The 25,364-nt window shown below is 41.9% G+C and overlaps 1 protein-coding gene across 3 annotated transcripts in view; it reads right to left on the bottom strand.

Moving 5' to 3' along the window:
- CRACR2B (calcium release activated channel regulator 2B) overlaps positions 1 to 25,364 on the bottom strand; it is a 67,770-nt gene that overhangs the window by 29,391 nt on the left and 13,015 nt on the right. Inside the window, exons 1-4 of one of the 3 annotated variants that reach the window (XM_077287821.1) lie at positions 21,714 to 21,822; positions 7,295 to 7,529; positions 4,028 to 4,139; positions 289 to 451 (exon numbers count right to left, since the gene is read on the bottom strand). In XM_077287821.1, the coding sequence (XP_077143936.1) occupies positions 289 to 451; positions 4,028 to 4,139; positions 7,295 to 7,483 (464 nt within the window). In that variant the 5' untranslated portion in view covers positions 7,484 to 7,529; positions 21,714 to 21,822. Of the gene's footprint in view, positions 1 to 288; positions 452 to 4,027; positions 4,140 to 7,294; positions 7,530 to 21,003; positions 21,025 to 21,713; positions 21,823 to 25,364 lie in introns of those variants that run through there. The other 2 variants (XM_077287820.1, XM_077287819.1) reach the window with 2 other exon arrangements.

Genomic DNA, 25,364 nt, shown 5'->3' with positions numbered 1-25,364 from the left:
AGAAGTGGTTAAGGGTCCCAGGATGGCTGCACAGTTTACAACTATGATATGACCACCCCATGGGTCCAAAGAAACTTGTTTCCCTGGGAGAAAAATAGCAAAACCAGCTCTCTTCAAGATGATTGAAGACAACAGGAAGAGAGTCCTATCTGCAGAAAAGGTCTTCATGATATTTTTGCCCCCGGTTGGCTAGATGAGCTGTAGATTGATAGTATGAAGGAATTTACTTCAATCCCTCTCTCCTTGAGCTACAAACAGTTTAGAAATGACAAATGCAATGTGACCTACTCTTCAACGATGCGGGTAGCCCCCAACTGTTCCATGGTGGCACAGAACAGCATCTCCTCTGTATCATCATCTTCATCGGACCATCCGGATTCAAAGGTTTCCTCCATTATCTGCCTTTCACCATCTTCTTCGCCATTTGCAATATTAACTCCTAATAACTTACCTAGAAGAAAAAATAAACATGAACTTGTTTAAAGGGCAATTAATGATTTACATCATGAAAACACAAAATTGCATAGCAATTCAGCAGTAGTTTTTGTGCAGCGCCCCAGAGTCCTGGTCGTTGCAGTACTGACGCTCCGCCGCTAAGGGGAGTGATGGTACGTCTGATGGCACTGAAGGAGTTCACCTGACCAGGTATCACAGTCACACTTTACACTTCACATTCTGGCCACCAGGGGGAGCAAAGGGTGCTATGTATTAGGCCACTCCTCACAATCTGGTAAAACTGGGGGCTGGATAGGAAGTTAGTCAGAAGCTGACTGGGTTGGATCCAGGCAACATCCTGTGGCAGAGGGTGTTGCAGGGGAAGATTCAGGGGGGTCTCTGTCAGGGGTGGGATCCTGACAGTGGCCTAGCGAACAGAACAGAACATTACGGAGCCGCGCCTGCACCCGTTGTGGTGGCATCCTAAGAAAGGAAACGAAGCGAGGATTATTGTGGAGAAGTGAGAAACGAGATCGCAGCAAAAAGGAGATAAAGCCAGTAGGAGTCGCGCCGTAAGATCGAGGCAACATCCTACTGAGGCGCGTAGCCGGTGGCCGGAACGCCGAGGAAGTATTAGGCTCCAAGCAGTACTTCAAACAGCGGCAGGACAGTTAATTTTAGGTTGGCTGTCTCACCTAAATCACCTAAGCAGACATAGGGGGCAATTGTGGGAGAGGGGCGACGCTAGGGTCCCAGAAGAACTCCAGGCCTACCCGTCATATGGGTGCGTCCTAGCCATATCATCTCAGGGACGGAGAAGAACATCAGAATAGATACGAGTTGTGAGAGAAGAACATCAGAAACAGACACAACAGTTGTGAGGACTATCCCGTGGTGCTCAGCAGGGAGGTACAACAACACACAGGCGCTAGAAGGTAGGCACTGATTTCCACCTGCAAAGGGAACGCTGGATGTGCCTTCGGACCGGCCGGTCTCAGCCAGCCCTGTTAGCAGTGCTCTGGATTGTGGATCCTGAAGCCTTCAGTAAAGAGGTAAAGAGACTGCAACCCTGTGTCCTCGTTATTCATCGCGACTTGCACCACGCACCATCATCACACCTTTCATTGGACGCCCCTTAGCAGGGTCACGGACCGGGTCTAGCCACCGTGACAACCCCAGGACCGAGACTGAGAGGCCCGATACAGAGTACCCCGCGGCCCTGCGTCTGGGGGCGCTCCATTTGCATAGAAGAATTTATGGGAATCCATCAGCAGAAAATTTACTACTATTTAAATCTGCCTTTTTTTTGTCAAATGTATTTTTTATTTTTCGAGGTGTAGGGGAATTCCAGAGGTGGATGATTAAGGGTCTTTTACGCATCATGAATTTTGTTGGCTTGGCAGATATAAAATATCACGATTTCTTCATTTCTATTAATGATATGCTTTTCCCTCTGAGGACCCAACATTTTTACAGGCGAAAAGTTTGTTGGGCACCATATATTTTTGGTGACCACACTTGGTGCTGTACATCATGGGTAAGAGTAATTTTTGGCCATAACATGTATGTGTAGGGGAATGGAGTATCTCTTCACCATTATGTCCTCTATTGACAATAGTATTATTTCCCCTATATTTAGCATCACTTGGCCATATTGACGGAAAAATAAAAAAAGTTATGGCTGTGGGAAGAAGGGAAGCAAAAAAATGGAAAAGCAAAAACGGAAATATCCCTGGTCCTTAAGGGGTTAATTTCAAGATTCTAAATAAAGAAACAAAAAGTCCAATTAGATATTAGAAAAAATATATAATAATTAAATCCATATATATTTAAAGTGCTAGTGCAATTGATAAGTACATACTATTAGAATATCCAGAGGCTTAGAAGGGACAATCTATGTGTATCACATACCAATGAACATATCACAACGGAAAATAACCAGAAGAGTTGTATTGAATTTATGGGCACTTAATTACAAGGCATGGTAGAATTACAGTAATGCTAAATTCATATATCATGTAGACCGGACATACCAAACCCCCATCTCATCAATCCAATGCCATTTCGCTGCTGCTTCATCAGGGAGTAGTAAAACGGCATTGAAACAGTAGCAAAACAGCGTTGGAGTGGCGAGAAACAACGCTTCTGGCTATTTTCCATTGTGATACGTTCATCAGTATGTGATACACATAGTCTGTCCCTTCTAGGCCTCTGGATATTCTAATAGTATGTACTTATCAAATGCACTAGCACTTTAAATATATATAAATTTAATTATTATAGATTTTTTCCTCATATTTAATTGGACATTCTTTGTTTATTGATTTGGAATCTTGAAATTAAATTTATGGAGTCATATCTATATGGACAAACTCTGATTATACAATTATATTTAATTCACTTGAGGCATATTGTTTTCCCCTACAGGGGGGTTTATTCTGTTTGCAGTGGACATACCCCTCCTCATGAGCTACTTTTTATTTGTTTGTATTTTAATATGTCCTTGTCTTGTGTTAGTTTTATTTCGTTTCAATTTCATACAAATATATTTATACAAATTGATTTTGCCCTTGTTTGATACCATTTATTTCGGATTCTTTGCGGTTTTTCTTAGTTTTTTTTTTTTTTTACTTATTATTTTTGGTATTTTCTTCTGTTTTTGTATGATTTATTCTGCAGGAATTTAACCCTTCAGTATTTTGCAGAGTTTTGCTTCCCTGGCCTATCCCTTGCCAGCAGGGGATATATCAGGCAGCTCAGCTCTCCACACCTGGCCTGACCTTAGGTTCCTAGTTCTAGACCGCTTCTAGTTACCTGTCTTGGTGCATTCCTGTTTTGACTCTCCCGTTACTAACCCACCTAGTGTACTCCTCTTCTCTGCCACGACCTCAGACTTCCTGACCACGTTTCTCCATTTACTCCCTCTGTGCTTTGCATCTGTGCCTCTGATCTGTCAGCTGCTGCAGATCCTGGCACTGCCCTGGAGCGGTACCTGGTGGCTACCCTAGAGGCCCAAGCCTATCCTCTCCATCAGAGAGGCTCTAGTGAAGACCAGCTAGCCACTCAGTTACGCCCCTCCAGTCTAAGCCCGGCCAGTGGCACAGTGGGTCCGAACCCAACGCCTTCATATATTAATTATTCTATATCTCTACTCTGATATATATTGTAGCCCATGGGCATTGGTGCACGACTATATTATCTTTACATGTAATGTCATTAATTTGGGTCAGAATCTCATTTTATCACTTTAGAGAGTCTGTCAGTAAAAAAAAAAAAAAAGACTGTTCAAACCAAGCACAGACTCTCCCTGAACCCTTGCCGTGGCCAAATAGTTTAGAGCCCATCCCACCTGGCTGTCTAGCTTTGCTCATGTGAAGCCAGAGCGGTCAATCAAGTAAGAGAGTAATGGAAACAGATGTCAAACAAGTAGGTGGGAAGTTGCACCAAGGGATCAGCAGGAGTGTGTGCTTAGTTTGAACAGTCATTTGGTGCTGACCGACTCCATTTAATCAACCCCTTTTCTGTTCAGAAGCAAAAATGAACCAACATTTTAGGCCCCACAATATAATGACAAAACTGAACAGGTGGTTACCGAGGCCCATGCTGAACTCCACAGGAGTGAGGTAGCCATTGTTGCTTTGGTCCAAGCTGTCAAATACAGCTTCTAATTGTTCTGGTGTAAGAGGAAGCTCATTCTGCAGCCGCTGAAAAAAAAAAAAAAAAAATGTTAGAAGTCAGCGTGATATCATTTTTCTGCAGCAAAAGGCATGAAGCTTACCCATCTGTCCCTAGCACCTGGCGGCAGCGCACTCTTGTTTAGGCAATGATCATGCATGGTTAATGCACGGGATAAGCTGATACCAATTACTTTAGGCAGCACTTAACATGGTTGTCTAGTGTTTATTATTTTATAACAAACCATGTACCTCCCAAAAAATTAACAGAGGCATAGTTACCTCCTGTCACCTATAAGGATACAGTAAAGGCCTCTGTGATGCTCGGTTGGTGCAGGATCGACGATGCCTGACAGGTGACTGGATTAGCAAGTCATTAGAAAAAAATTCAATGATGTGCTGATCCAGTTCTATGTGACCGCTGCAGCCAAACACAGTGTCAAAAAATTCATTTTTTCTTTCCCTTAAAAATTTTAGGACTAATTAATGCCACTTTAAAGGAATCACAACCAATCATAGGCTTCAGCAGTTTTGAAGTATCAGGATGGCATAGTCACTGCTTCTAGAGCCAGCAAAACCACAGGAGACCCGATTTGGATCCATGAGATTAACAGGAGGCAATTATGCCTATTATTTTGCTGTTGTTTTTTCTTTTTTTAATGCCGACCAACCCCTTTAAAAGGATTATTTTCAAGTTGACTCTTGAGCAATTCAGAGCTATGCAGTCTCACAGTCTTCTTGCTTCCCGGTTTCTGGCAGGGCGGGCTCTCCTCGAGTGACAGTTCTGGTGAGCAGCAGTGCTGTAGTAGTGGACTATAAAGCTCAGCACAAGTTCTGCTGTAACACATTCAGCTGTTAGTGGTTTCTTCTGGGGTGTACACTACAATCACTGTATTTACCCAGAGAACACAGAACTTTTGAACAAGCACACCATTCAGGACAGGGAGACATGTGATTAGTAGGGTTGAGCGACCTTGACCTTTTTAGGGTCGAGTCATGTTTTGTGAAACCCGACTTTTTGAAAAGTCGAGTCGGGCGAAATCGGCCGATTACTGCGAAAAGTCGAGGATCGGCCGGAACACGAAACCCTATGCACGTCAATTGGGAATTTTTATACATATATATATATATATATATATATATATATATATATATATATATATATATATATATATATATATATATATATATATATATATATATATATTATTTTAATTTAATTTTTTTCTTTTTCTCTCTCTCTCTCCCATATTCCCCCTCCGTCCCATATTCCCCCTCTGTCCCAGCACAGAAAATCTCGTGTTACACATTGCGAATCCCTACTGCGCACAAGCGATAAAATGATGATAGCCGTGCACGCCCCTAACCCCTATGTCATCACTCTGCCCACACTCCTTCATTGGCTGAAAAAATGGCGCTAAACGCGTCATTCGAAACGCGACTTTGGCGCCAAGATCGCGTACCGCATGGCCGACCCCACACAGGGATCGGGTCGGGTTTCATGAGACGCCGACTTTGCCAAAAGTCGGCGACTTATGAAAATGAACGATCCGTTTCGCTCAACCCTAGTGATTAGGAGAACTGCTCTGGGAGTAGCAGATGATGCGGGCTGGTTATTTTGCAAGACTTACAACAGCAGCTTGTCAGGAGTTGTGAGGGAGTGGGAGAGAGGTTAGAATTAGTGATGGGTGAACCCAAACTTACAAGTTCGGCGTTCGTACTATTCTGGTACCTGAACTGTGGTGAAGAGAAAAAAAAAAGTTTGGGTCGGATACCAGAACTGGAACTCGGGTGGTAGCCGAGTGTCTTCGAATAATATGTTCGAGTCCCCACGGCTGCATGTCTCGCGGATGTTCATCAGCAGCAACACGTTTGTTAATAATTATATATATATATATATATATATATATATATATATATATATATATATATATATATATATAATTTCTATGGGTTGAATACCTAGGAAGTAATACAAGTTGCTTACAAAATATTTGCCGAAACACCCTCTCCTAACCACACATCCGTCCCTCAGCACTTGTAAGGCTTTTATACACACCGCATATACAAGGCAGTTAGCTCTGGAGACTTGGTGCTCGGACCGGGTATTGTGATCCAAGCACAATCTGTGCTTCCCAAACATGTGAAACCGGCCTATGGGCTCATTCATAAGTCTGATTTTCACATAGTTTTATGGATAGCGCTCATCCCCTTGACAGTCTTTGGGGCCATTCACACGTCCACGATTTTTTCTCGGACCTAGTGGTCTGCAGAAAATTGCGGAGTCATATCAGATTTTGATCAGCAGGTCGGATCAAAATCGGCAATGCAAGTCAATGGATCCGTGATCTGAGTGCGGTCTGATTTTCATGGACTGTCAGGAGAAGAAACTTATTTTTTTTCACATACGAGAAAAACGGATGACACTTGTACCAAACTCTGACCAAAATAAAAGAATAAACAGAGTCCGAAAGAGGCCTTACTCAAACTTTAAAAAAGGTCCCTTACTGATCATTATGGCCATACGGATCTTACCAAACTTTTGGGATTAGACTATGCTGATTTTCGCTAATTTTTGACCATCTGGAACTTCTGTAATAGTGACGAATCATTTATCAGGAACTTGGATTTCCAAACTTTGGACTAAACCTTTATTATGGAAACCAATAATTTATTTATTCTAATATACTGTATATGGCACAAGGGTGATCCAATTACCAGAAAAAAATGACTTGTGACTGTATTTTAAGAGGTTTATATGACATATATGGTTTAAGGTTTTTTTTAGATGCTTGGAATTTTAGATGTAAGTCATTCCCACTGCAGACATATAATAAATCGGAGTCATGTCATAAAGATTCTTGTAATTAAAAAAACCCAAAACATTTAGACCTTGGAGAAGAAGCATGAACTAAGGCTGCGTTTACACTGGCTGGTAATGGACCGCTGAACACTTAAACTGATTAGCAGTCAGCCTAGACCGGACGACTGCACAGAGCGATCGGAAATACAATAATTCTGTGAGCATTGGACTTGTGCTGCCGAGTACAGTTTACACAGGATAAGGTGCTGTCGAGAACGATGATTTGTAAGCAAGTTCTTAGGGCGACATTCATTCTAAGGAGCGCTCATTCACAGTTATCAGCCAGTGTAAATGCACCTTACGACTTTGAAGGTTCACTTACCTGAAGATCTCGTTTGGTTATTAGCCCTTTTTCCTCCTTATCGCAAAGTTGAAAGAGTTCCTCAGCTTTTCCCATCATTTCCTTTGATTCTCTTGACAGGAGGGATGGCGTCGACCGTCTGGGAGCTTTTAACCCTTTCCTTCCCCTAAGACATGGAGAACACCTTGGGGAAGTACCCCTTTGTTCCATGTCTAGAGGTGGCAGGGTTTGGCCACCAGTTATTTTCAATGGGGAGCTGCAAAGAACACAAGCAAAGGTCATATTTAGGTGATGTATTGTCCCACACAACAACACAAAAGTTACATGGTGATATTACAGATTACACGAAGCGTCATCATTTCCAGTGGATGACTTTCTGTCCATTAGTCGGACTGCTGCAGCCAATCAGTGGCTGTCATGTGACTGATTGACCGGATGTCATCACATTTGGTCCTGGCAAAGGCAACTGGAGCAGCAGTAATGGAGTGGTGGGGAATTGAAGTTCTAAGGCTGATTAATTGTATAATGATTAGTGATGACCGGGTGTGCTCGTTACTCGAGTTTTCCGAGCATGCTCGGGTGTTCACCAAGTATTTTAGGCGTGCTCGTAGATTATGTTTTTGTCTCCGCAGCTCCATGATTTGCGGTTGTTAGACAACCTGAACAGATGCAGGGATTGCCTGTTAGGGAATCCCCACATGTATTCGGGCTGTCTAGCAGTCACAAATCAAGCAGCTGCGGGGACACAAACAATCTACGAGCATGCCCAAGATACTCAGAGAACAACTGAGCATGCTCGGAAAACTGGAGTAACGAGCACACCCACTCATCTTAATATATACTTACCTCGTAATGTCTTCACATCCTGTTCCATCCAGATCCCGGAATTCCAAGCGGTGGAAGTTCACCGACCTCCATATTGGGACATCCAAGTGATGGGTGTCTCAATATGGAAACTGCTGGCGGGACCAGCCTCTTGCGCGGTACCACCAGCGGAACACCGTTGCACCACACACACACACTGTATACGCCGTACGCACCACACACACACACACACACACACTGCATATGCCGTACTCACCCCACACACACTGTATATGCCGTACGCAGCCTCTTGCGTGGTACCACCAGGGGAACATCGTCGTGAACTCGCCACCGCTGGGATCAGCCGAATGATTCACTGACTGCCACCATCTTTGTATAGGAGGAGCGCATGCGCAGTTTTAATGTGACCGCCGCTATCTGTCTGCACAAAGATGGCGGCGGTCTGATTTACTGCGCCTGCAAGAATTACACGCAGGTGCAGTGAATCATTCGGCTGATCCCGGCGACAGATGAGCGACGTCTCTACAGGCAGAGGAAGCCATCACATTAAAGGGGTTTTCCCACGAACTAAAGTTAATTTTAATAATTGTCTGTGTCTGAGCATGTACGGAGCATACCACATCTCCTGGGCAGGGGAGGAAGCAAAAGACAATACTGAAATTACAGCAGGGGATCACAGAGGATTCATTTTGTCAGGTAAAATATTTCACCTCACAAAATGTATCCTCTGTGATCCCCTGCTATAATGTCTGTATTGTCTTTTGCTTCCTCCCCTGCCGCGGAGCTGTGGTATGTTCTGTACACGGTCAGACACAGACAATTTTTAAAATGAACTTTTGTTCCTGGGAAAACCCCTTTAAAAGGATAAGACAGCAGATGGAGGAGAGAGAAAGCGCACAGTGGTGAGAGAGACAGAGCACAAGGGGGAGACAGCTCAAACGGGACAGCACATGAGGAGAGAACACAGCACAGGAAGGAGAGACAGCAGACAAGGGGGATAGCACATGGGGTAGACAGGTCAAAGAAGAGAGCACAGATGGGAGAAGTCAGCACATGGGGAAAGAGACAGTGGATAGGTGGGTGAGCACATGGGGGGGGAGAGATTCTCAACGCTGCAAAGCCTGCCCCCTTCGTGGCATTACCGCCTCCATCTAGTCACTAACAATGATCTCTTCCCAGTGCCCTTTCAAATGATGTGGACAACTATGGGTGCAATTATTTTTTTTTTTACTTAAATGTATTCATTTTTGGCTATAATCATGTTTGCTACTAGGTTTTCTTAAAAATTGGGATCTTTTTAGTTTTAGCAGGTTCTTTATATCACTGTACATAGCAAAATGAGTTAACTGTGAATCAGCCAGGTCAAGATGTCATTACCCAGAACAATAGAGCGGCCAGGGACAAGGTAAGGTTCTTTGTAAATCTCAAGTAAAGCGTGAAAAGTTCCTGCTCAGGAATGACTAATTATTTCTGTTTTGCATCCAGAAGGATTGGTTTCAATTTAGACAAAGATATTATCTGACTCTTATCAAGAGTAATGTGCATACTATAGTCATCCATCCAGGAGGCCACGGTCCATACTAATGTAATCACAGCTTATTAGGATTTCATTCTGTCCGAATGTTCGACGGGCAGCACAGACAGTCTTTGGCTCCTCCAACAATTCTTCAAACCACCAGACTTTTTACAAGATCAGCACTGACTGGATGGAACTACATGATGCAAAATTGGAAAACGAGGTGCTGCAGAAGTGGTAGTTTTTGGTGAGAGCATGCTCAAACTGAAATGTCAGGAAGGCCAAGTAGTTATTATACATATAAAAAAAAAATTACCTGAATTTTTAACCTTAATGTATCCGCAATGCTTGGACTGGCTGGTGGATTTCCCAACCGAAGCATGACTGCTTCACAGAAATATATGAAGCTGCCATACTTGGTTCAAGAGACTCATCAGCCAGTCTGAGAACGGTGTTCTGATCTTGGTAATATGCAAATGAGGCTGAAGAGCTATGGTAGATCTGAAGACTCTGTCACTCCACCTCTATTCCCTGTGCAGCACCGCTTCCTCCAGCCTGACTGATGACTCTATTTTGTGTGACTTCAGGCAATCAGTCAAGCAGGAGGTAGCGATGGGCAGAGAATAGAGCCGGAGTGACAGAGGCTTCAGAACTACCATAGCTCGTCAGCCTCAGTTGCATATCAATACAAACACTGATTTCTCCGTAACGGATAGACATGTAAAGGTATTGCTGGACTTGTTTGTTAAAGAGGTTTGGTATGAGAAATCCCGCTGACAGATTCCCTTTAAAACAAACTGCTGGAAAGTATATGTTGGACAAATAAAATGGAGCATGACCGTTTTCAAATGTTCCAGATTTGCATGTAATCTGTAGTCAAGCGTTACATATTTGCTGTACCTGACATATCCTTCATGAGGAGGACTGTTTGTAATGTAACACACATAAAGCTATAGTATAATTGTTTAGTTAAGCGCTGAACGCTGTGCACAGAAATAACATTCGCAGTCACTTTCTAAACACTAAAATGGAAAAAGACATCATTGTTCAAGACTCACGCGATCACCATCCACAGTGGTGTGGAAACCAGCAGGCATGGCTAAGTAACAAGGACATCCTGAACGGTGACTTGGGTAATAGGATTTTAGTTCACAGCCAATTTACAGCAAAACAACAGGAAACAGCAGAACTTGATTATGTGCAATATCAGCAAACAGTAATTAGCTAGTTGGTAGAAAGCCATGGGCAGCAAGGCACGAGCAGACCAAGGGATTTACAACGTTTGGTGTAAAAGGTGTGAAGGGTGCGTCCATCTTTGTCTCTATTTTTGTAGTGTTGCTTCATGTTGCAAATAAAATAATCCCACTGCTTTTATGCTAATCTGATTCTGCAATCATACATCCATTAATCCCCGACTACCAAATATCCGTAACCAAGAAATAATGAATACATAGTAAGTAGTATGACGGAAGGATAAGTGTGCACAAACTGTCTGTTAGGCTATGTTCACATGTCCAGTAATCATCCGTTTAGACGGAATCCAGGAGCAATCAGTTGGCAAAAAAGTTGTGCAGATGCAACTTTGCCCATTTTAGAGAAAAACTGATTTCTCCTGGATCCGTTTTTTTAACATTGAAGTCAATGGAAAACGGATCCGTTAATTATCCATCAATTGATGATAAATAATATAAACAGGAAAACCCAACTACTTGTTTCTTAAGCTATTATTATTCATTATGCCTATTTATATGGCGCCATCATAATCGGTAACACTTTACAGACCTCATCATCACTGTCCCCATTGGGGCTCACAATCTACATTTCCCATCAGTCTTCAGAGTGTGGAAAGAACCAGGAGTAAAGTCACGCACACACGGGAAGAACATACAAACTCCTTGCAGACGTTGTCCTTGGTGGGATTTGAACCCAGGGTCCTAACGTTGCGAAGCACCAGTGCAACCACTGAGCCTAAAATGTCCCAGATTCCTAACAACACTGACTCATTATCTTTATGATATATGTGAAAAGCACGATGACTGAATAAAAGTAAACCGTATATCTTAGTTGAGCTCATAAACAAACAAGTTAACGTTTCAGCATTCTCCTGCTCTAAAGGAGACACCTGGGGAACAATACTACAATGTGATTGAGACGTTACGCAATAAATGTTAATTGTTTTGCGCTTAGCACGGACATTGCAGAGAGCGGTATTCCTTGGCAGGTTCACGGACTCCCTTAGAAATTAATCTTTATTTGTTTTCTGACTTGTTCCAGATAAGAGCAGAAGCCAATGTTTTACTATACAGTAAAAGCCATTTCCTTCTCTGTGTAGACAGGTCTTACAAGAGGATCGCAACGTCACCCAACAACTTCAGCAGCTCTTATGACAGGAGCTAACAACTGCTTCCTGCAGGCGATTTTACAAGATCCAGGTATCACATGGTTGACTAAAAAAATAAAAATGTATTTGCCTAAGGCCAGGTTTATCATTATGCTCTGCAAACGACAAAAAAAAAAAATATGTCCAATCTGTTAGCTGCTGACGTCAATGATTGGAGAAAAAAAGTAATGCAAAAAACAAACTAAAGATCGTGAAGGATTCTAGAAAAAAAATCTCATGTACACATACACTCACCGGCCACTTTATTAGGTACACCTGTCCAACTTCTTGTTAACACTTAATTTCTAATCAGCCAATCACATGGCGGCAACTCACTGCATTTAGGCATGTAGACATGGTCAAGACAATCTCCTGCAGTTCAAACCGAGCATCAGTATGGGGAAGAAAGGTGATTTGAGTGCCTTTGAACGTGGCATGGTTGTTGGTGCCAGAAGGGCTGGTCTGAGTATTTCAGAAACTGCTGATCTACTGGGATTTTCACGCACAACCATCTCTAGGGTTTACAGAGAATGGTCCGAAAAAGAAAAAAAATCCAGTGAGCGGCAGTTCTGTGGGCGGAAATGCCTTGTTGATGCCAGAGGTCAGAGGAGAATGGGCAGACTGGTTCGAGCTGATAGAAAGGCAACAGTGACTCAAATCGCCACCCGTTACAACCAAGGTAGGCCTAAGAGCATCTCTGAACGCACAGTGCGTCGAACTTTGAGGCAGATGGGCTACAGCAGCAGAAGACCACACCGGGTACCACTCCTTTCAGCTAAGAACAGGAAACTGAGGCTACAATTTGTACAAGCTCATCGAAATTGGACAGTAGAAGATTGGAAAAACGTTGCTTGGTCTGATGAGTCTCGATTTCTGCTGCGACATTCGGATGGTAGGGTCAGAATTTGGCGTAAACAACATGAAAGCATGGATCCATCCTGCCTTGTATGGAGCATCTTTGGGATGTGCAGCCGACAAATCTGCGGCAACTGTGTGATGCCATCATGTCAATATGGACCAAAATCTCTGAGGAATGCTTCCAGCACCTTGTTGAATCTATGCCACGAAGAATTGAGGCAGTTCTGAAGGCAAAAGGGGGTCCAACCCGTTACTAGCATGGTGTACCTAATAAAGTGGCCGGTGAGTGTATACATACACAGAATCCTTTATGATCGTGTTTGGATTTTTTTTTTTTTTCATTTTATGTATTTTCTCTCCTATTTCTACAACCCCTGGAAAAATTATGGAATGACTGGCCTTGGAGGATGTTCATTCAGTTGTTTAATTTTGTAGAAAAAAGCAGATCACAGACATGGCACAAAACTAAAGTCATTTCAAATGGCAACTTTCTGGCTTTAAGGCTGGGTTGACATTGCGTTAATGCAGTCTGTTAGACGGAGTGCGTTACACCGCGGCATAACGCGGTGTAACTCAGTCTGTTAACGCTGCCATTAACCCCCATTATCGGGTGCATCACCAACGCATGCCATAATCGGCATGCGCTAGCGATGTGCCATCATTCAGTGACGGAGTCTCGGACGCGGGCTGCAGCGTCTGAGGCTCCGTCACCGCTAGCACAGATGAATCATCTGCGCTAGTGGTATAGCAGAACACGATGGCATGTATGCTATAGCGTTAACGCAGCCCGTCAATGCTATGCGTTGAACGGGCTGCTTTAACACAATGTGAACCTAAAAGAAATCAAGAACAAAAAATGTGGTAGTCAGTAATGGTTACTTTTTTTTAACCAAACATAGGGGAAAAAATATGGAATCATGAAAAACAAACAAAAAAACACTCCAACAAATGACTAGTATTTTGTTGCACCACCTCTGGCTTTTATAGCAGCTTGCAGTTTCTGAGACATGGACTTACTGAGGGTCACACAGCACTCTTCATCAATGTGGCTCCAACTTTCTCTGATTGCTGATGCCAGATCAGCTTTGCAGGTTGGAGCCTTGTCATGGACCATTTTCTTCAACTTCCACCAAAGATTTTCAATTGGATTGAGATTGGACTATTTGCAGGCCATGACATTGACCTTATGTGTCTTTTTTCAAGGAATGTTTTCACAGATTTTACTCTATGGCAGGATGCATTATCATCTTGAAAAATGATTTCATCATCCCCAAACATCCTTTCAATTGATGGGATAAGAAAAGTGTCCAAAATATCAACATAAACTTGTGCATTTATTGAAGATGTAATGACAGCCATCTTCCCAGTGCCTTTACCTGACATGCAGCCCCATATCATCAATGACTGTGGAAATTTGCATGTTCTCTTCAGGCAGTCATCTTTATAAATCTCATTGGAACGGCACCAAACAGAAGTTCCAGCATCATCACCTTGCCCAATGCAGATTCGCGATTCATCACTAAATATGACTTTCATCCAGTCATCCACAGTCCACAATTGCTTTTCCTTAGCCCATTGTAGCCTTGTTTTTTCTTTTTAGGTGTTAATGATGGCTTTCGTTTAGCTTTTCTATATGTAAATCCCATTTTCTTTAGGCGGTTTCTTACAATTCAGTCACAGACATTGACTCCAGTTTCCACCCATTCATTCCTCATTTGTTTTGTTGTGAGTTTCCTGTTTTGGAGACATATTGCTTGAAGTTTCCAGTCTTGACGCTTTGATGTCTTCCTTGGTCTACCAGTATGTTTGCCTTTAACAACCTTCCCATGTTGTTTGTATTTTGTCCAGATCTTAGACACAGCTGACCATGAACAACCAACATCTTTTACAACATTGTGTGATGATTTACCCTATTGTAAGAGTTTGATAATCCTCTCCTTTGTTTCAATTGACATCTCTCCTGTTGGAGCCATGATTCATGTCAGTCCACTTGGTGCAACAGCTCTCCAAGGTGTGATAACTGCTTTTTAGATGCAGACTAACGAGCAGATCTAATTTGATACAGGTGTTATTTTGGGGTATGAAAATTTACAGGGTGATTCCATAATTTTTTCCTCAGAATTGAGTGATTCCATAATTTTTCCCCTATGCTTGGTTAAAAAAAGTAACCATTACTGACTACCACATTTCTTGTACTTGATTTCTTTTAGTGTTTCTTAAAGCCAGAAAGTTGCCATTTGAAATGACTTTAGTTTTGTGCCATGTCTGTGTTCTGCTTTTTTTCTACAAAATTAAACAACTGAATGAACATCCTCCAAAGCCGGTGATTCCATAATTTTTGCCAGGGGTTGTATATATTATATAGAATCATACACGTATATTATAATATATGGAAATAGGAAAGAAAAATAAAATAATGCAAAAATAAAGATCATGAAAGATGTGTGTAAATCATTTATATACACACACACATATCACGTCATATGTTAGCATGTTGGCATCCATTTGTAACATCTCGTAGAAAAAGACGATTACTGTATGTAAAAAAACAGATGCAAATGGACACAAAACTGAACATAAAGTATCCATTCGTCAATGAATCAGTCAAATGGATCCATTTAAAAGTGGAACTTTGATTTCCGTTTTCCATCCATTTTTGTCCCGTTCTGACCTGATCCACTTTTACAATAGGAGTCTGGCCATGTGCAGCACTAAAAAACAAATCCATCAATGATGGTCCGTTATTATCTCTTTTCTGTAGACTTTAATGTTAAAAAAGCGGAGGTGTCCATTCCATCTGTAATCCGTTTTTCCTTTCACACTGGAACAAAAAAAAAAAAGTAAAAGTAGTGCAGACTACATTTTTTGTCCATACAAGAAACGGATAGCAGACGGAATAGATGCAAATTGATATTATGTTAAGAAAAATAAAACGCATAGGTAATGTAAATGAATTCTTATTTTTGTTTTTATGCTTTCCAAATGGATCATTAAAAAAAAAAACGGACGTATGAACACAGCCTTAGCCAGGTCAGCTTCCAAATAGATATCAGCAAACCAGCAGAGAAGAGGCTTGGGTCATATATTGTGGTTACAGACCACTTCAGGGCGACTACCTTGTGGGGTGGATTGCAGTATCAAAGGAACACCAAAGACCTAAACTGTGACTCCTGGAAAAGTAAAGAACGTGATGTCCCAAAGTGAGCAACAGTGATCAAACACGTCAGCGTACCCTGTAATTTGGGGTTGTTGCCTTACACAATGATATCAGCTGTGGCCTGTGATGATGAACTCTGCCATGGCCAGAGACAGTGGAGTGAGTAGGATATGTTCCAGGAATCGGTGGCCTGAGAGAGCGAGTAAGACTGTGACCTGCACCAGGAGCTCGGTTGGGAGTGAGAGTCCAAATCTTGCTATGTTCTGTACCTTTGCGGAACCTTAGACCGTTCCTGTACAAGAAACCATGGACTGTTCAGGGTGAGATGTACTGGACGTTGTAACTTGTGCAATGCACAAAACTGTAGGGCTCTGTTTGTCGAAGGCAGCATCAGCCATGGTATTGATTGATTATATAGTATACTGACACTGAGTTATAGTTTAACAGGAACACAGTACTGTTGTGGGCCGCCTCAATGTTGTGCACCACCAGGCTCCGGGCCGTTGCAGTGTTGTGTACCGCAAGGCGCAGGGCCGCCTCAGTGTTGCGTACCGCCAGGCTCCGGGCCACCTCAGTGTTGTGTACCGCCAGGCTCTGGGCCTCCTCAGTGTTGTGTGCCGCCAAACTCCGGGCCTCATTGTTGTGTACCCTCAGGCTCCGGGCCTGGAGCCTGCTGTTGTGTATCACCAGGCTCTGGGCCTAAAGCCTGCTGTTGTGTACCACCAGGCTCCGGGCCTAAAGCCTGCTGTTGTGTACCACCAGGCTCCGGGCCTGAAGCCTGCTGTTGTGTACCACCAGGCTCCGAGCCTGAAGCCTGCTGTTGTGTACCACCAGGCTCCGGGACTGAAGCCTGCTGTTGTGTACCACTAGGCTCCGGGCCTGAAGCCTGCTGTTGTGTACCACTAGGCTCCGAGCCTGAAGCCTGCTGTTGTGTACCACCAGGCTCCGGGACTGAAGCCTGCTGTTGTGTACCACTAGGCTCCGAGCCTGAAGCCTGCTGTTGTGTACCACCAGGCTCCGGGCCTAAAGCCTGTTGTTGTGTACCACCAGGCTCCGGGCCTGAAGCCTGCTGTTGTGTACCACCAGGCTCCGGGCCTCAGTGTTGAAGTGTAACAACCACGGTCTGTATTATTAATAATGTGTAACTATCAAGCTCGGTGCCACTATCCAGTGTGTGACCATCGAGCGGGTGCCTCATTGAGAAAGTTTAACAGTTATGCTTTTCTGCTTGTATTTTACATCAAACGGAAACACAGAAGTGACCTGTTTATACCCGCACTAGATTTTTATTTTTTTTTTTAAAAGTGCATTAGAGATAATAAAAGAATGTAAACGTAAAACCAGGCACCAATAGGAAAGGGAAGCGATGAGTCCTGTCGTTCAGTCGACCAACCGCTAAGGTCTGTGACTGGCTGCAGCGGCCAGGTGTCTGAAATGTGACATCATGGGATGAGTCTCTGCTGACTTTCCAGTCACCTGACAGCTGCACAGTCACAGACCTCTATGGTTATGTGATCGAATATAAGGTCATTGCTTCCAGTCCCACTGTAGCCACCGAGTTTGAGAGTACATTCTTTTATTACGCTTTTATAATCCGTTCCTTTTAAACATTTTTTTTTTTAATTTCAGACAACTCCTTTAATTTTATTACCGGTCATCTAGTGTCAAGTATTTTAGCAAGTTGTCCATAAATTTCTGGGTAGTTCATAGTAGCTACAGGAATTTTCACAGCATAGAATTTAGCAGCGTGGCAGGAGACGGGTTAATGGCTGTGAAGGGCCCATATCTCATATCTGTGGTGCCCTTGAAGCCATGTGCTCCAACTAGGTGTATTTAAAGACGAGATAAGCAAATAGATCTTTCGAAATAGTGTGACTGTCAGTGTCATGAAGGCAGATTTCCCCTTTTACATTAAATAGGAAGTTAAAGGTTAATTTCAGACAAATATTCATTCATACACACAGTGGCATGTAAAAGTTTGTGCACCCCTGGTCAAAATTACTGGTATTGTGAACAGTTAAGCAAGTTGAAGATAAAATGATCTCTAAAAGGCCTAAAGTGAAAGATGACACATTTCCTTGGTATTTTAGGCAAAACATATAGTAATATTTTATATATAAATTACAAAAGGGAAAATGGTCCAATTCAAAAGTTTGGGCACCCTTAGAGATGTGTGTGCTCAGAAGATAACTTTGATTGAGGTTTAAGACCTAAATTAGCCTTTTAGGGTAATGGCTTGTTCACCATTGTCATTAGGAAAGGCTAGGTTATGCCAATTTTCCAGTTTGTTTTTAAAAAAACAGCTTCCTCTAACCTTGTGCCAAAAAACAGCAGCCATGGGTTCTTCTAAGCAGCTGTCTAGCACTCTGAAAACGAAAATAGTGGAGGCCCATAAAACAGGAGAAGGCTATAAGAAGATAACAAAGCTTTTTCAAGTTGCTCTTTCCTCAATTCGAAATGTAATTAACAAATGGCAGATGGCAGTTAACAGGAATAGTGGAGGTCAAGATAAGGTCTGGAAGACCAAGCAAAATTTTAGTGAGACCTGCTTGTGGAATTGCTAGAAAGACAAATCTGAACCACTGCTTCACTGCAAAAGAACTTCTGGAAGATTTAGCAGACTATTTGTGGCACATTGTTCTACTGTTCAGAGACACCTGCACAAATATGGAAAAGCCATAGGAAGAAAACCTCTACTGCGTCCTCACCATAAAATTCAGCATCAAAAGTATGCAAAAGAACATCTAAACAAAGCTGATCTATTTTGGAAACAAGTCCTGTGGACCGATAAGGTAAAAATAGTACTCTTTGGCCACAATGATGAAAGATATGTGTGGAGAAAAAAACAGCCCAGAATTTCAGGAAAATAACATCTTTCCAACCAATAATCATGGAGGTGGATCAGTCATGCTTTGGGGTTGTGTTGCAGCCAATGGCACGGGGAACATTTCACGGGAAGAGGAAAGAATGGATTCAATGAAATTTCAACAAGTTATTGTTGCAAGCATAACATTATCTGTAAAAAAGCTGTAGTTGAAAAGAGGATGGCTTCTATAAATGGGTAATAATTCTAAACATAAGTCAAAGTCCACAATAGACCACCTCAAAAGGCGTAAGCTGACGGTTTTACAATGGCCCTCACAGTCCCCTGATCTGAATATCATTGAAAATCTATGGCTAGACCGAAAAATAGCAGAGGATACAAGACGAGCGAGGAATCTCACAGAACTGGAAGAATTTACCAAGGAAGAGTAGATGAAAATCCCTCTAATAAGAATTTAAAGACTGTTAATTGGCTACAAAAAGCATTTAGAAGCTGTGATACTTGCAAAAGGGTGTGCTACCAGGTACTAACTATAACCAAATACTAGGCCTAAATAGAAAGGTACTTCCATATATACAAAATCAATCAAAAAAAGCAATCGGAAGCTTAAATACCATTAAAAGATATCAATATTTTATTGTTTCACAAAAATTTTTTAAAAACAAATCTCATAGTAGCCAGTGGGAATACATGTGACAGAATACTACTGTCTGCATACAAGAATATGCCTCAAAATCAAGTGATATATACAAACATGCCAAAAATAGTAAACAAGGGTTAATCCCATAAAGTACACTATATAGCAAACATATTACAATCAAAGGGTTTAATCCCATACAGTACACTATATAGCAAACATGCTTGTAAAAGAGGAAACCCTATCTAGTTGAACAAAACATATAGCTTATTGCACCTCCACTGGAGGGTGCAAGATAGTGCATCACTAATAAATGGTACATATAGTGCACATATAGTGCACATATAAGGCATGAAAATGAATGAGAGCATATTACCTGAGTATGCAGCACAATACAGGTTCCTGTATAGGGTTTCCTCTTTTACAAGCATGTTTGCTATATAGTGTACTGTATGGGATTAAACCCTTTGATTGTAATAGGTTTGCTATATAGTGTACCTTATGGGATTAACCCTTTGACTGTTAACATGTTTGCTATATAGTGTACTTTATGGGGTTAACCCTTGTTTACTATTTTTGGCATGTTTGTATATATCACTTGATTTTGAGGCATATTCTTGTATGCAGACAGTAGTATTCTGTCACATGTATTCCCACTGGCTACTATGAGATTTGTTTTTAAATTTTTTTTGTGAAACAATAAAATATTGATATCTTTTAATGGTATTTAAGCTTCCGGTTGCTTTTTTTGATTGATCAGGTACTAACTATGCAGGGTGCCCAAACTTTTACATGCCACTGTATGTGTATATTTATCTAATATTATTGCATATATTATATAAAATATATATGCCTACTGAAATGTATGTTCAGTAAATGCACTCAATACTTGGTCAGGACTTCTTTTGCATTAATTACTGCAACAATGCCTGTGGCACTGCTGAGGGGTTATGGAAGCCCAGGTTGCTTTGATAGCAGCCTTCAGCTCGTCTGCATTGTTGGGTCTCATCTTCCTCTTGACAATACCCCATAGATTCTCTATGGGATTAAGGTCAGGCGAGTTTGCTGGCCTTTCACACACACAGTGATACTGCATTTTTTGAATTTTGGACAGGTGCCAAGTCCTGCTGGAGAATGACATTTCCATCTCCAGAAAGCTTGGAGTATTGGTATGGTCTTTGGACATTTGCTACGGACTTGCAAATACCCCCCAAATGTAACAGAAAAAAATATCATTGCATTGGACGTAGATTTTAAATCTGAGTTGGTGCCAAAATCCATGTCACATTCAACAAATGTGAACGGCGCCTTACGGTACTTTTATCAAAAGATGTTTAGCAACAAGAGCTGCAGTCACAGACAGGAGTGGAACCTGTCCCAGTTATATGTTAGGTGGCGCGGCACAGTGCGTGTCCTTTACACTTTTACACGGGATTAACAAGGGTGTGTGTATACAATTGCACCCTTAGTAAATTGGCAGTATATTTAATAGAGCAGGTGGCTTCCTATTAAAACCCACATTTTTATTTATACCTCAAGTATAGCAGGAATGCAGTTTTCTATGTGTTTCCATACTGAGAACGATATCTGGGGGGGGGGGGGGGAATATTCATGGTAAGTATATAGATCTACCAGCATCAGATACACATGGAAGTAAATCACAAAAATAGCAATTACAAAGAGTCACAGTAGGAAAAACAAGAGTTTTACACTTACATAGGGATGGTGGTACAATTGGGTAATTCTGTCCTGTTCCTGTGGGCAACATTTCTCACCGCATCTGAGAACAGCATAATGTAGGGACAGAGACCCCGATTGCAGGGATATGACACTTACTAGGCTGTGTATTGCTGTTTTCAATAAAATCAGTGTTTTATCAGAAGGAGATTATCACTACAGGACTAGGTGTCTTGTGCCTACTGGTCAACTGTTGTGTAACCCCGCCCCCACCACTGATTGGCAGCTTCTCTGCCTATGCACACATGTACACAGAAAGCTGTAAACAGTGGTGTGGGGGTGGCGTTATACAGAGCTCAGTTAGACCTGCAGCCAAGAAAACAATGATTGTATCAAAATGACAGCATACAGAGCAGCAAGTGACATCACTGGAATCAGGGTCTCTGGCTCTACATCATGCTATCAGATTACACAGCAAAAACCAGATGACAGATTCCCTTTTAAAGCACCAACTGCCATCTATCTTAGTAATAGGAAAATGTATATTCACTAAATACAGGTTTTACCTTTGAATTGAGATTGAACGATAAGTCCAGGAGGAGGAAAAAAAAAAAAAAAGACGGGATGGAAAAGCTGGAGGCAGATATAGATATTCTGCTGCAAGTTCACCTGAAACGACAGTTACACTTCTCCATAAAACTTACGAGCACCAACTGTCATCTCCTGACTCCGTTATTAGAAATTCATTATTCAAGACAGATTTTACCCCGTTAATTGATAATTTTGAGAATGAAGGATGAGTCCAGGAGGAGAAAGAAGTGGATTTCTCTAATAATATATGTTACTAAGTATCTTATTTTCATGTGTACAATGAAAAAAAAAAAAAAATTAAAACTACAGGTCACTCTTTAAAAAAATGACCACTATGGGGAGAAATCCAGGAAAAGTATAAGACGCAGAAATATATGGGATGAATTTTCCATAGTTCCAATCAATGTTTGTGGAGTATATCTTTTGCCGAAATGTATCTTTCAATCTCCTACTTAGCAATGCTTCTAAAAACTTGAGTCTCGTGGGAACATACCCTAAAGAAACAGAACTTACCTTATGTCATCTATTGGCACAAATTCCTGTTCTCTGTTAATTTATTTCAACTAGCGCAAACAAAGACCTGCAAACTATATAATGACGGCTAATATTCAGATTTATGTATGGAGGTTATCATATGTTAGATGAGGTGATCAGCAGGTTGCACCTTGTTTGGGGCTTTACTGTAAACTTCTCTCCCCCAAACGGATATCTTGTACTACAGGGAATAAGAGATATGACAAATAAAACAGATTGTAAAAGTATAGTGCCCAATAAATCAAGGTATAATAATAAGCTATAATATACCCAATGTTACGGAAAACAAGACAGACATTTAGTATAGAGACTGTAGAAACAACTATAGAAGTTTGTCCTGTCACTCTCCCTGTAGCCAAGCTGTGTTTGTCAGCCATCTTTCTTGGCTCATCTCTGTAAATCTTAGTTCAGAATTGTCTTTATACCTACTTGCCGTTGTTACTAATGTACATAATACAAGAATTCAACCAGAGAATAAACTTCTTCTGCAATGTTCATACATGCCTCTACAGTCGAGTCAAGCTATCTGATGAAGTTCTCGGTGTGAGTACTGGTACATACAGACATCCACAGAAATGGGATCCCAAGAACCCTACGTTCGCAGCCTAGTTATGAAGTCAGAATACAGCAGAGATCAGAATACATTGTATCTCTAGGAGATATGGCAAGGACTCTAAAGAGAGTGGAAGTGTGATCTCTGAGCTCCGAGTGGGGCAAAACACAACTAAACAGGGGAGAAAAAGATTTCTCACCTCCCCAATACACCCACAATGAGTCACGATGGCTCAAATTTTAAGGCAGCCCACCCAATCTTCAGCCCCAATTTGCTCCCTCTGGAGGAAGAAGACCATGGACCACCACAGTAGCCGGCATTCATCAGCAGAGGTCTACTCCATCTGTGCAGGAATGTCCTCATCTCCACCCCACAGATTTTAGGACAGGTCATCAATGTCAATCAGCTGTTCTTGGTGTCGGCGGCTGCATCCGACCAATGGCGGAGCTGCTCCATCTTCTGATAGTGGCCGCAGCAAATCAATATGGGCGGATGTGCAGTACCCTGGCATGGCCACTATCAGAAGATGGAGCAGCTCCTGCCGGTGGCCGCTCCGGCCTAAACAGACAAAAATAGAGCGGCGGGGATGTCGGACTCCAGCCGATCAGACATTGATGACCTATCCTAAGGGTAGGTCATCAGTGATAAAGTAGTGACAACCTCTAAGCATGTTACAATCAACACAAAAACGTTTTTTCCGCAAGAATAAATGTTCCGCATAGACTTGGATCAGTTCTGGGGAAAAAGTAAATATGAAAAATAGCGAGAAAAAAAGTATAAACTTGATTGACATATTCTGGGCAAGAGGTTTAGTGAATACATTGTGCACGGAGCAGGGACAGTCTGAACATATGTTGTTTCACATTGCAACATATGGCGATCAAGGCCAGACATGGAATCTGCATACATTATATAGGTGGAAAAATCAGAGGTGTTGTAATTGTAGCAAGCACAGATGTATTCTAGGAGATCAGTATATATGGTGGCCGCAGACTGTCAGACTACGGGGCATTTATAGCCAATTAGGGATTGAATTCCTATTTGCTTGCCCCATTGTGCAGTGTGCCGGCACCACTCACACCCATGATTTATGTGTTGCATTGTTTTGTGTGCACAGTGTGTTGTATCTAGAAGATGTTTTGTGTGTAGTCAGGAGTAGTGCGCCTGTGCCAGTGTCTGGAGTGGCGTGCCAATGTCAATCTGGCATGTACTTTGGCTACAATTATAAGGGTTAGATGTCAGGGAAAACAACTTAAGATTTTACACAACAAGGCAGCGCTACAATGCAACGATTAGGTAAAGAACTGTAATAGGATCCAACACTTCACGGGAGCTCAGCATGGACATTGCCCTTAGTGATCACGACTGAAGTTCCAAGACCAAGCGGTGCTTATCCACAGAGGAGGCGACCATTTCATGTCCTTAACTTCCACTTTTTGGTATAAGCCAGTGACATTAGGGTACACCTCACATATTTATTACGGTTTCAATTGCAGAATCGGCACCAACATTTTACAATGCTGCACAGTACAATGTCAGTGAAGGGGTTTAAATCCACAAACAAATGTGCAAGTAAAGCATGCAGATTTAATTTGCAAAGTTTGTTGCAGATTTTTAGACAATTTTATATCCTGAAGCACAGCCACATAGGACTGGGCTAAATCCTAGCACTGCAAGTATTGATTAGCTGCACCCGTCTACCTCTGACTAAGAACCAGGGCCTGTGTTCACTAGGTGTGTGTCTGCTGGATCTTGAGAAGAGTCGAGTGTGCTGCTGGTGAGTGACCAGCCAAAATGTGAGCTGTAGCTAAAGAGAGATACATGTCAGGGTCTCTCTCTGAATGAAGAATACATGGGTCAGCTAGGAAAGCTGAGCAGTCTGTGTGTTGGAGCTGCAGAGAACCATGAAATCAGCAATACTTTGTTTTTTTAACTATATATATTTAGGTTCTGTCTGTTCAATGACCACAGTGTGAATGTTCTCCTACCCATTGTGCTTATACCAACATATGTTCCAGCTCTTTTTTTTTTTGTTTTGCTTTAGTTTTTTATACATTGTATATACAGGAACAAGGCTCACCCTTTTGGGGCGGCGTATCTTGTCTATATAGCTAATCACGGGCAGCTGCTCTCTCCCCGTCTATTTTGAGGTCAGCTGACATACAGTGAGGTGAACTACGAGCGTTAGGGTTCATCCTGATTGGGTACACCTTTTCACAGTGGGATGGCTTTTATGCTTTTTTGATCAAAATGGTGTCAAGTAAGAACCCTAGGATATTTACAGGTACTGTTAGTATTTACTTACCGCAGGGTATGTGCTCATTTTGTTTCTTTCCTAGGTTCTATAAATATTTAGAGTAACATTTCCGCCTAAGTTTCCCTGTTATATTTTTAAAGAACTTTTGGATCCATTCTGTTAAGGACAACACATATTGTAATTGTCATACTCCCGTAATCTTTTTTTAGACAATCCTTAATTAAATTCTTGATAACGCTCCAAACTACTCGTGTATGACCACCTAACCCTAAGAGAACATAA

The sequence above is a fragment of the Ranitomeya variabilis genome, chromosome 2, assembly GCF_051348905.1.
Source record: "Ranitomeya variabilis isolate aRanVar5 chromosome 2, aRanVar5.hap1, whole genome shotgun sequence".
In the NCBI taxonomy this organism is placed as follows: Eukaryota; Metazoa; Chordata; class Amphibia; order Anura; family Dendrobatidae; genus Ranitomeya; species Ranitomeya variabilis.
The sequence above is the reverse complement of the archived record's forward strand: the minus strand, read 5'-3'. Positions and strand labels throughout refer to the sequence as shown.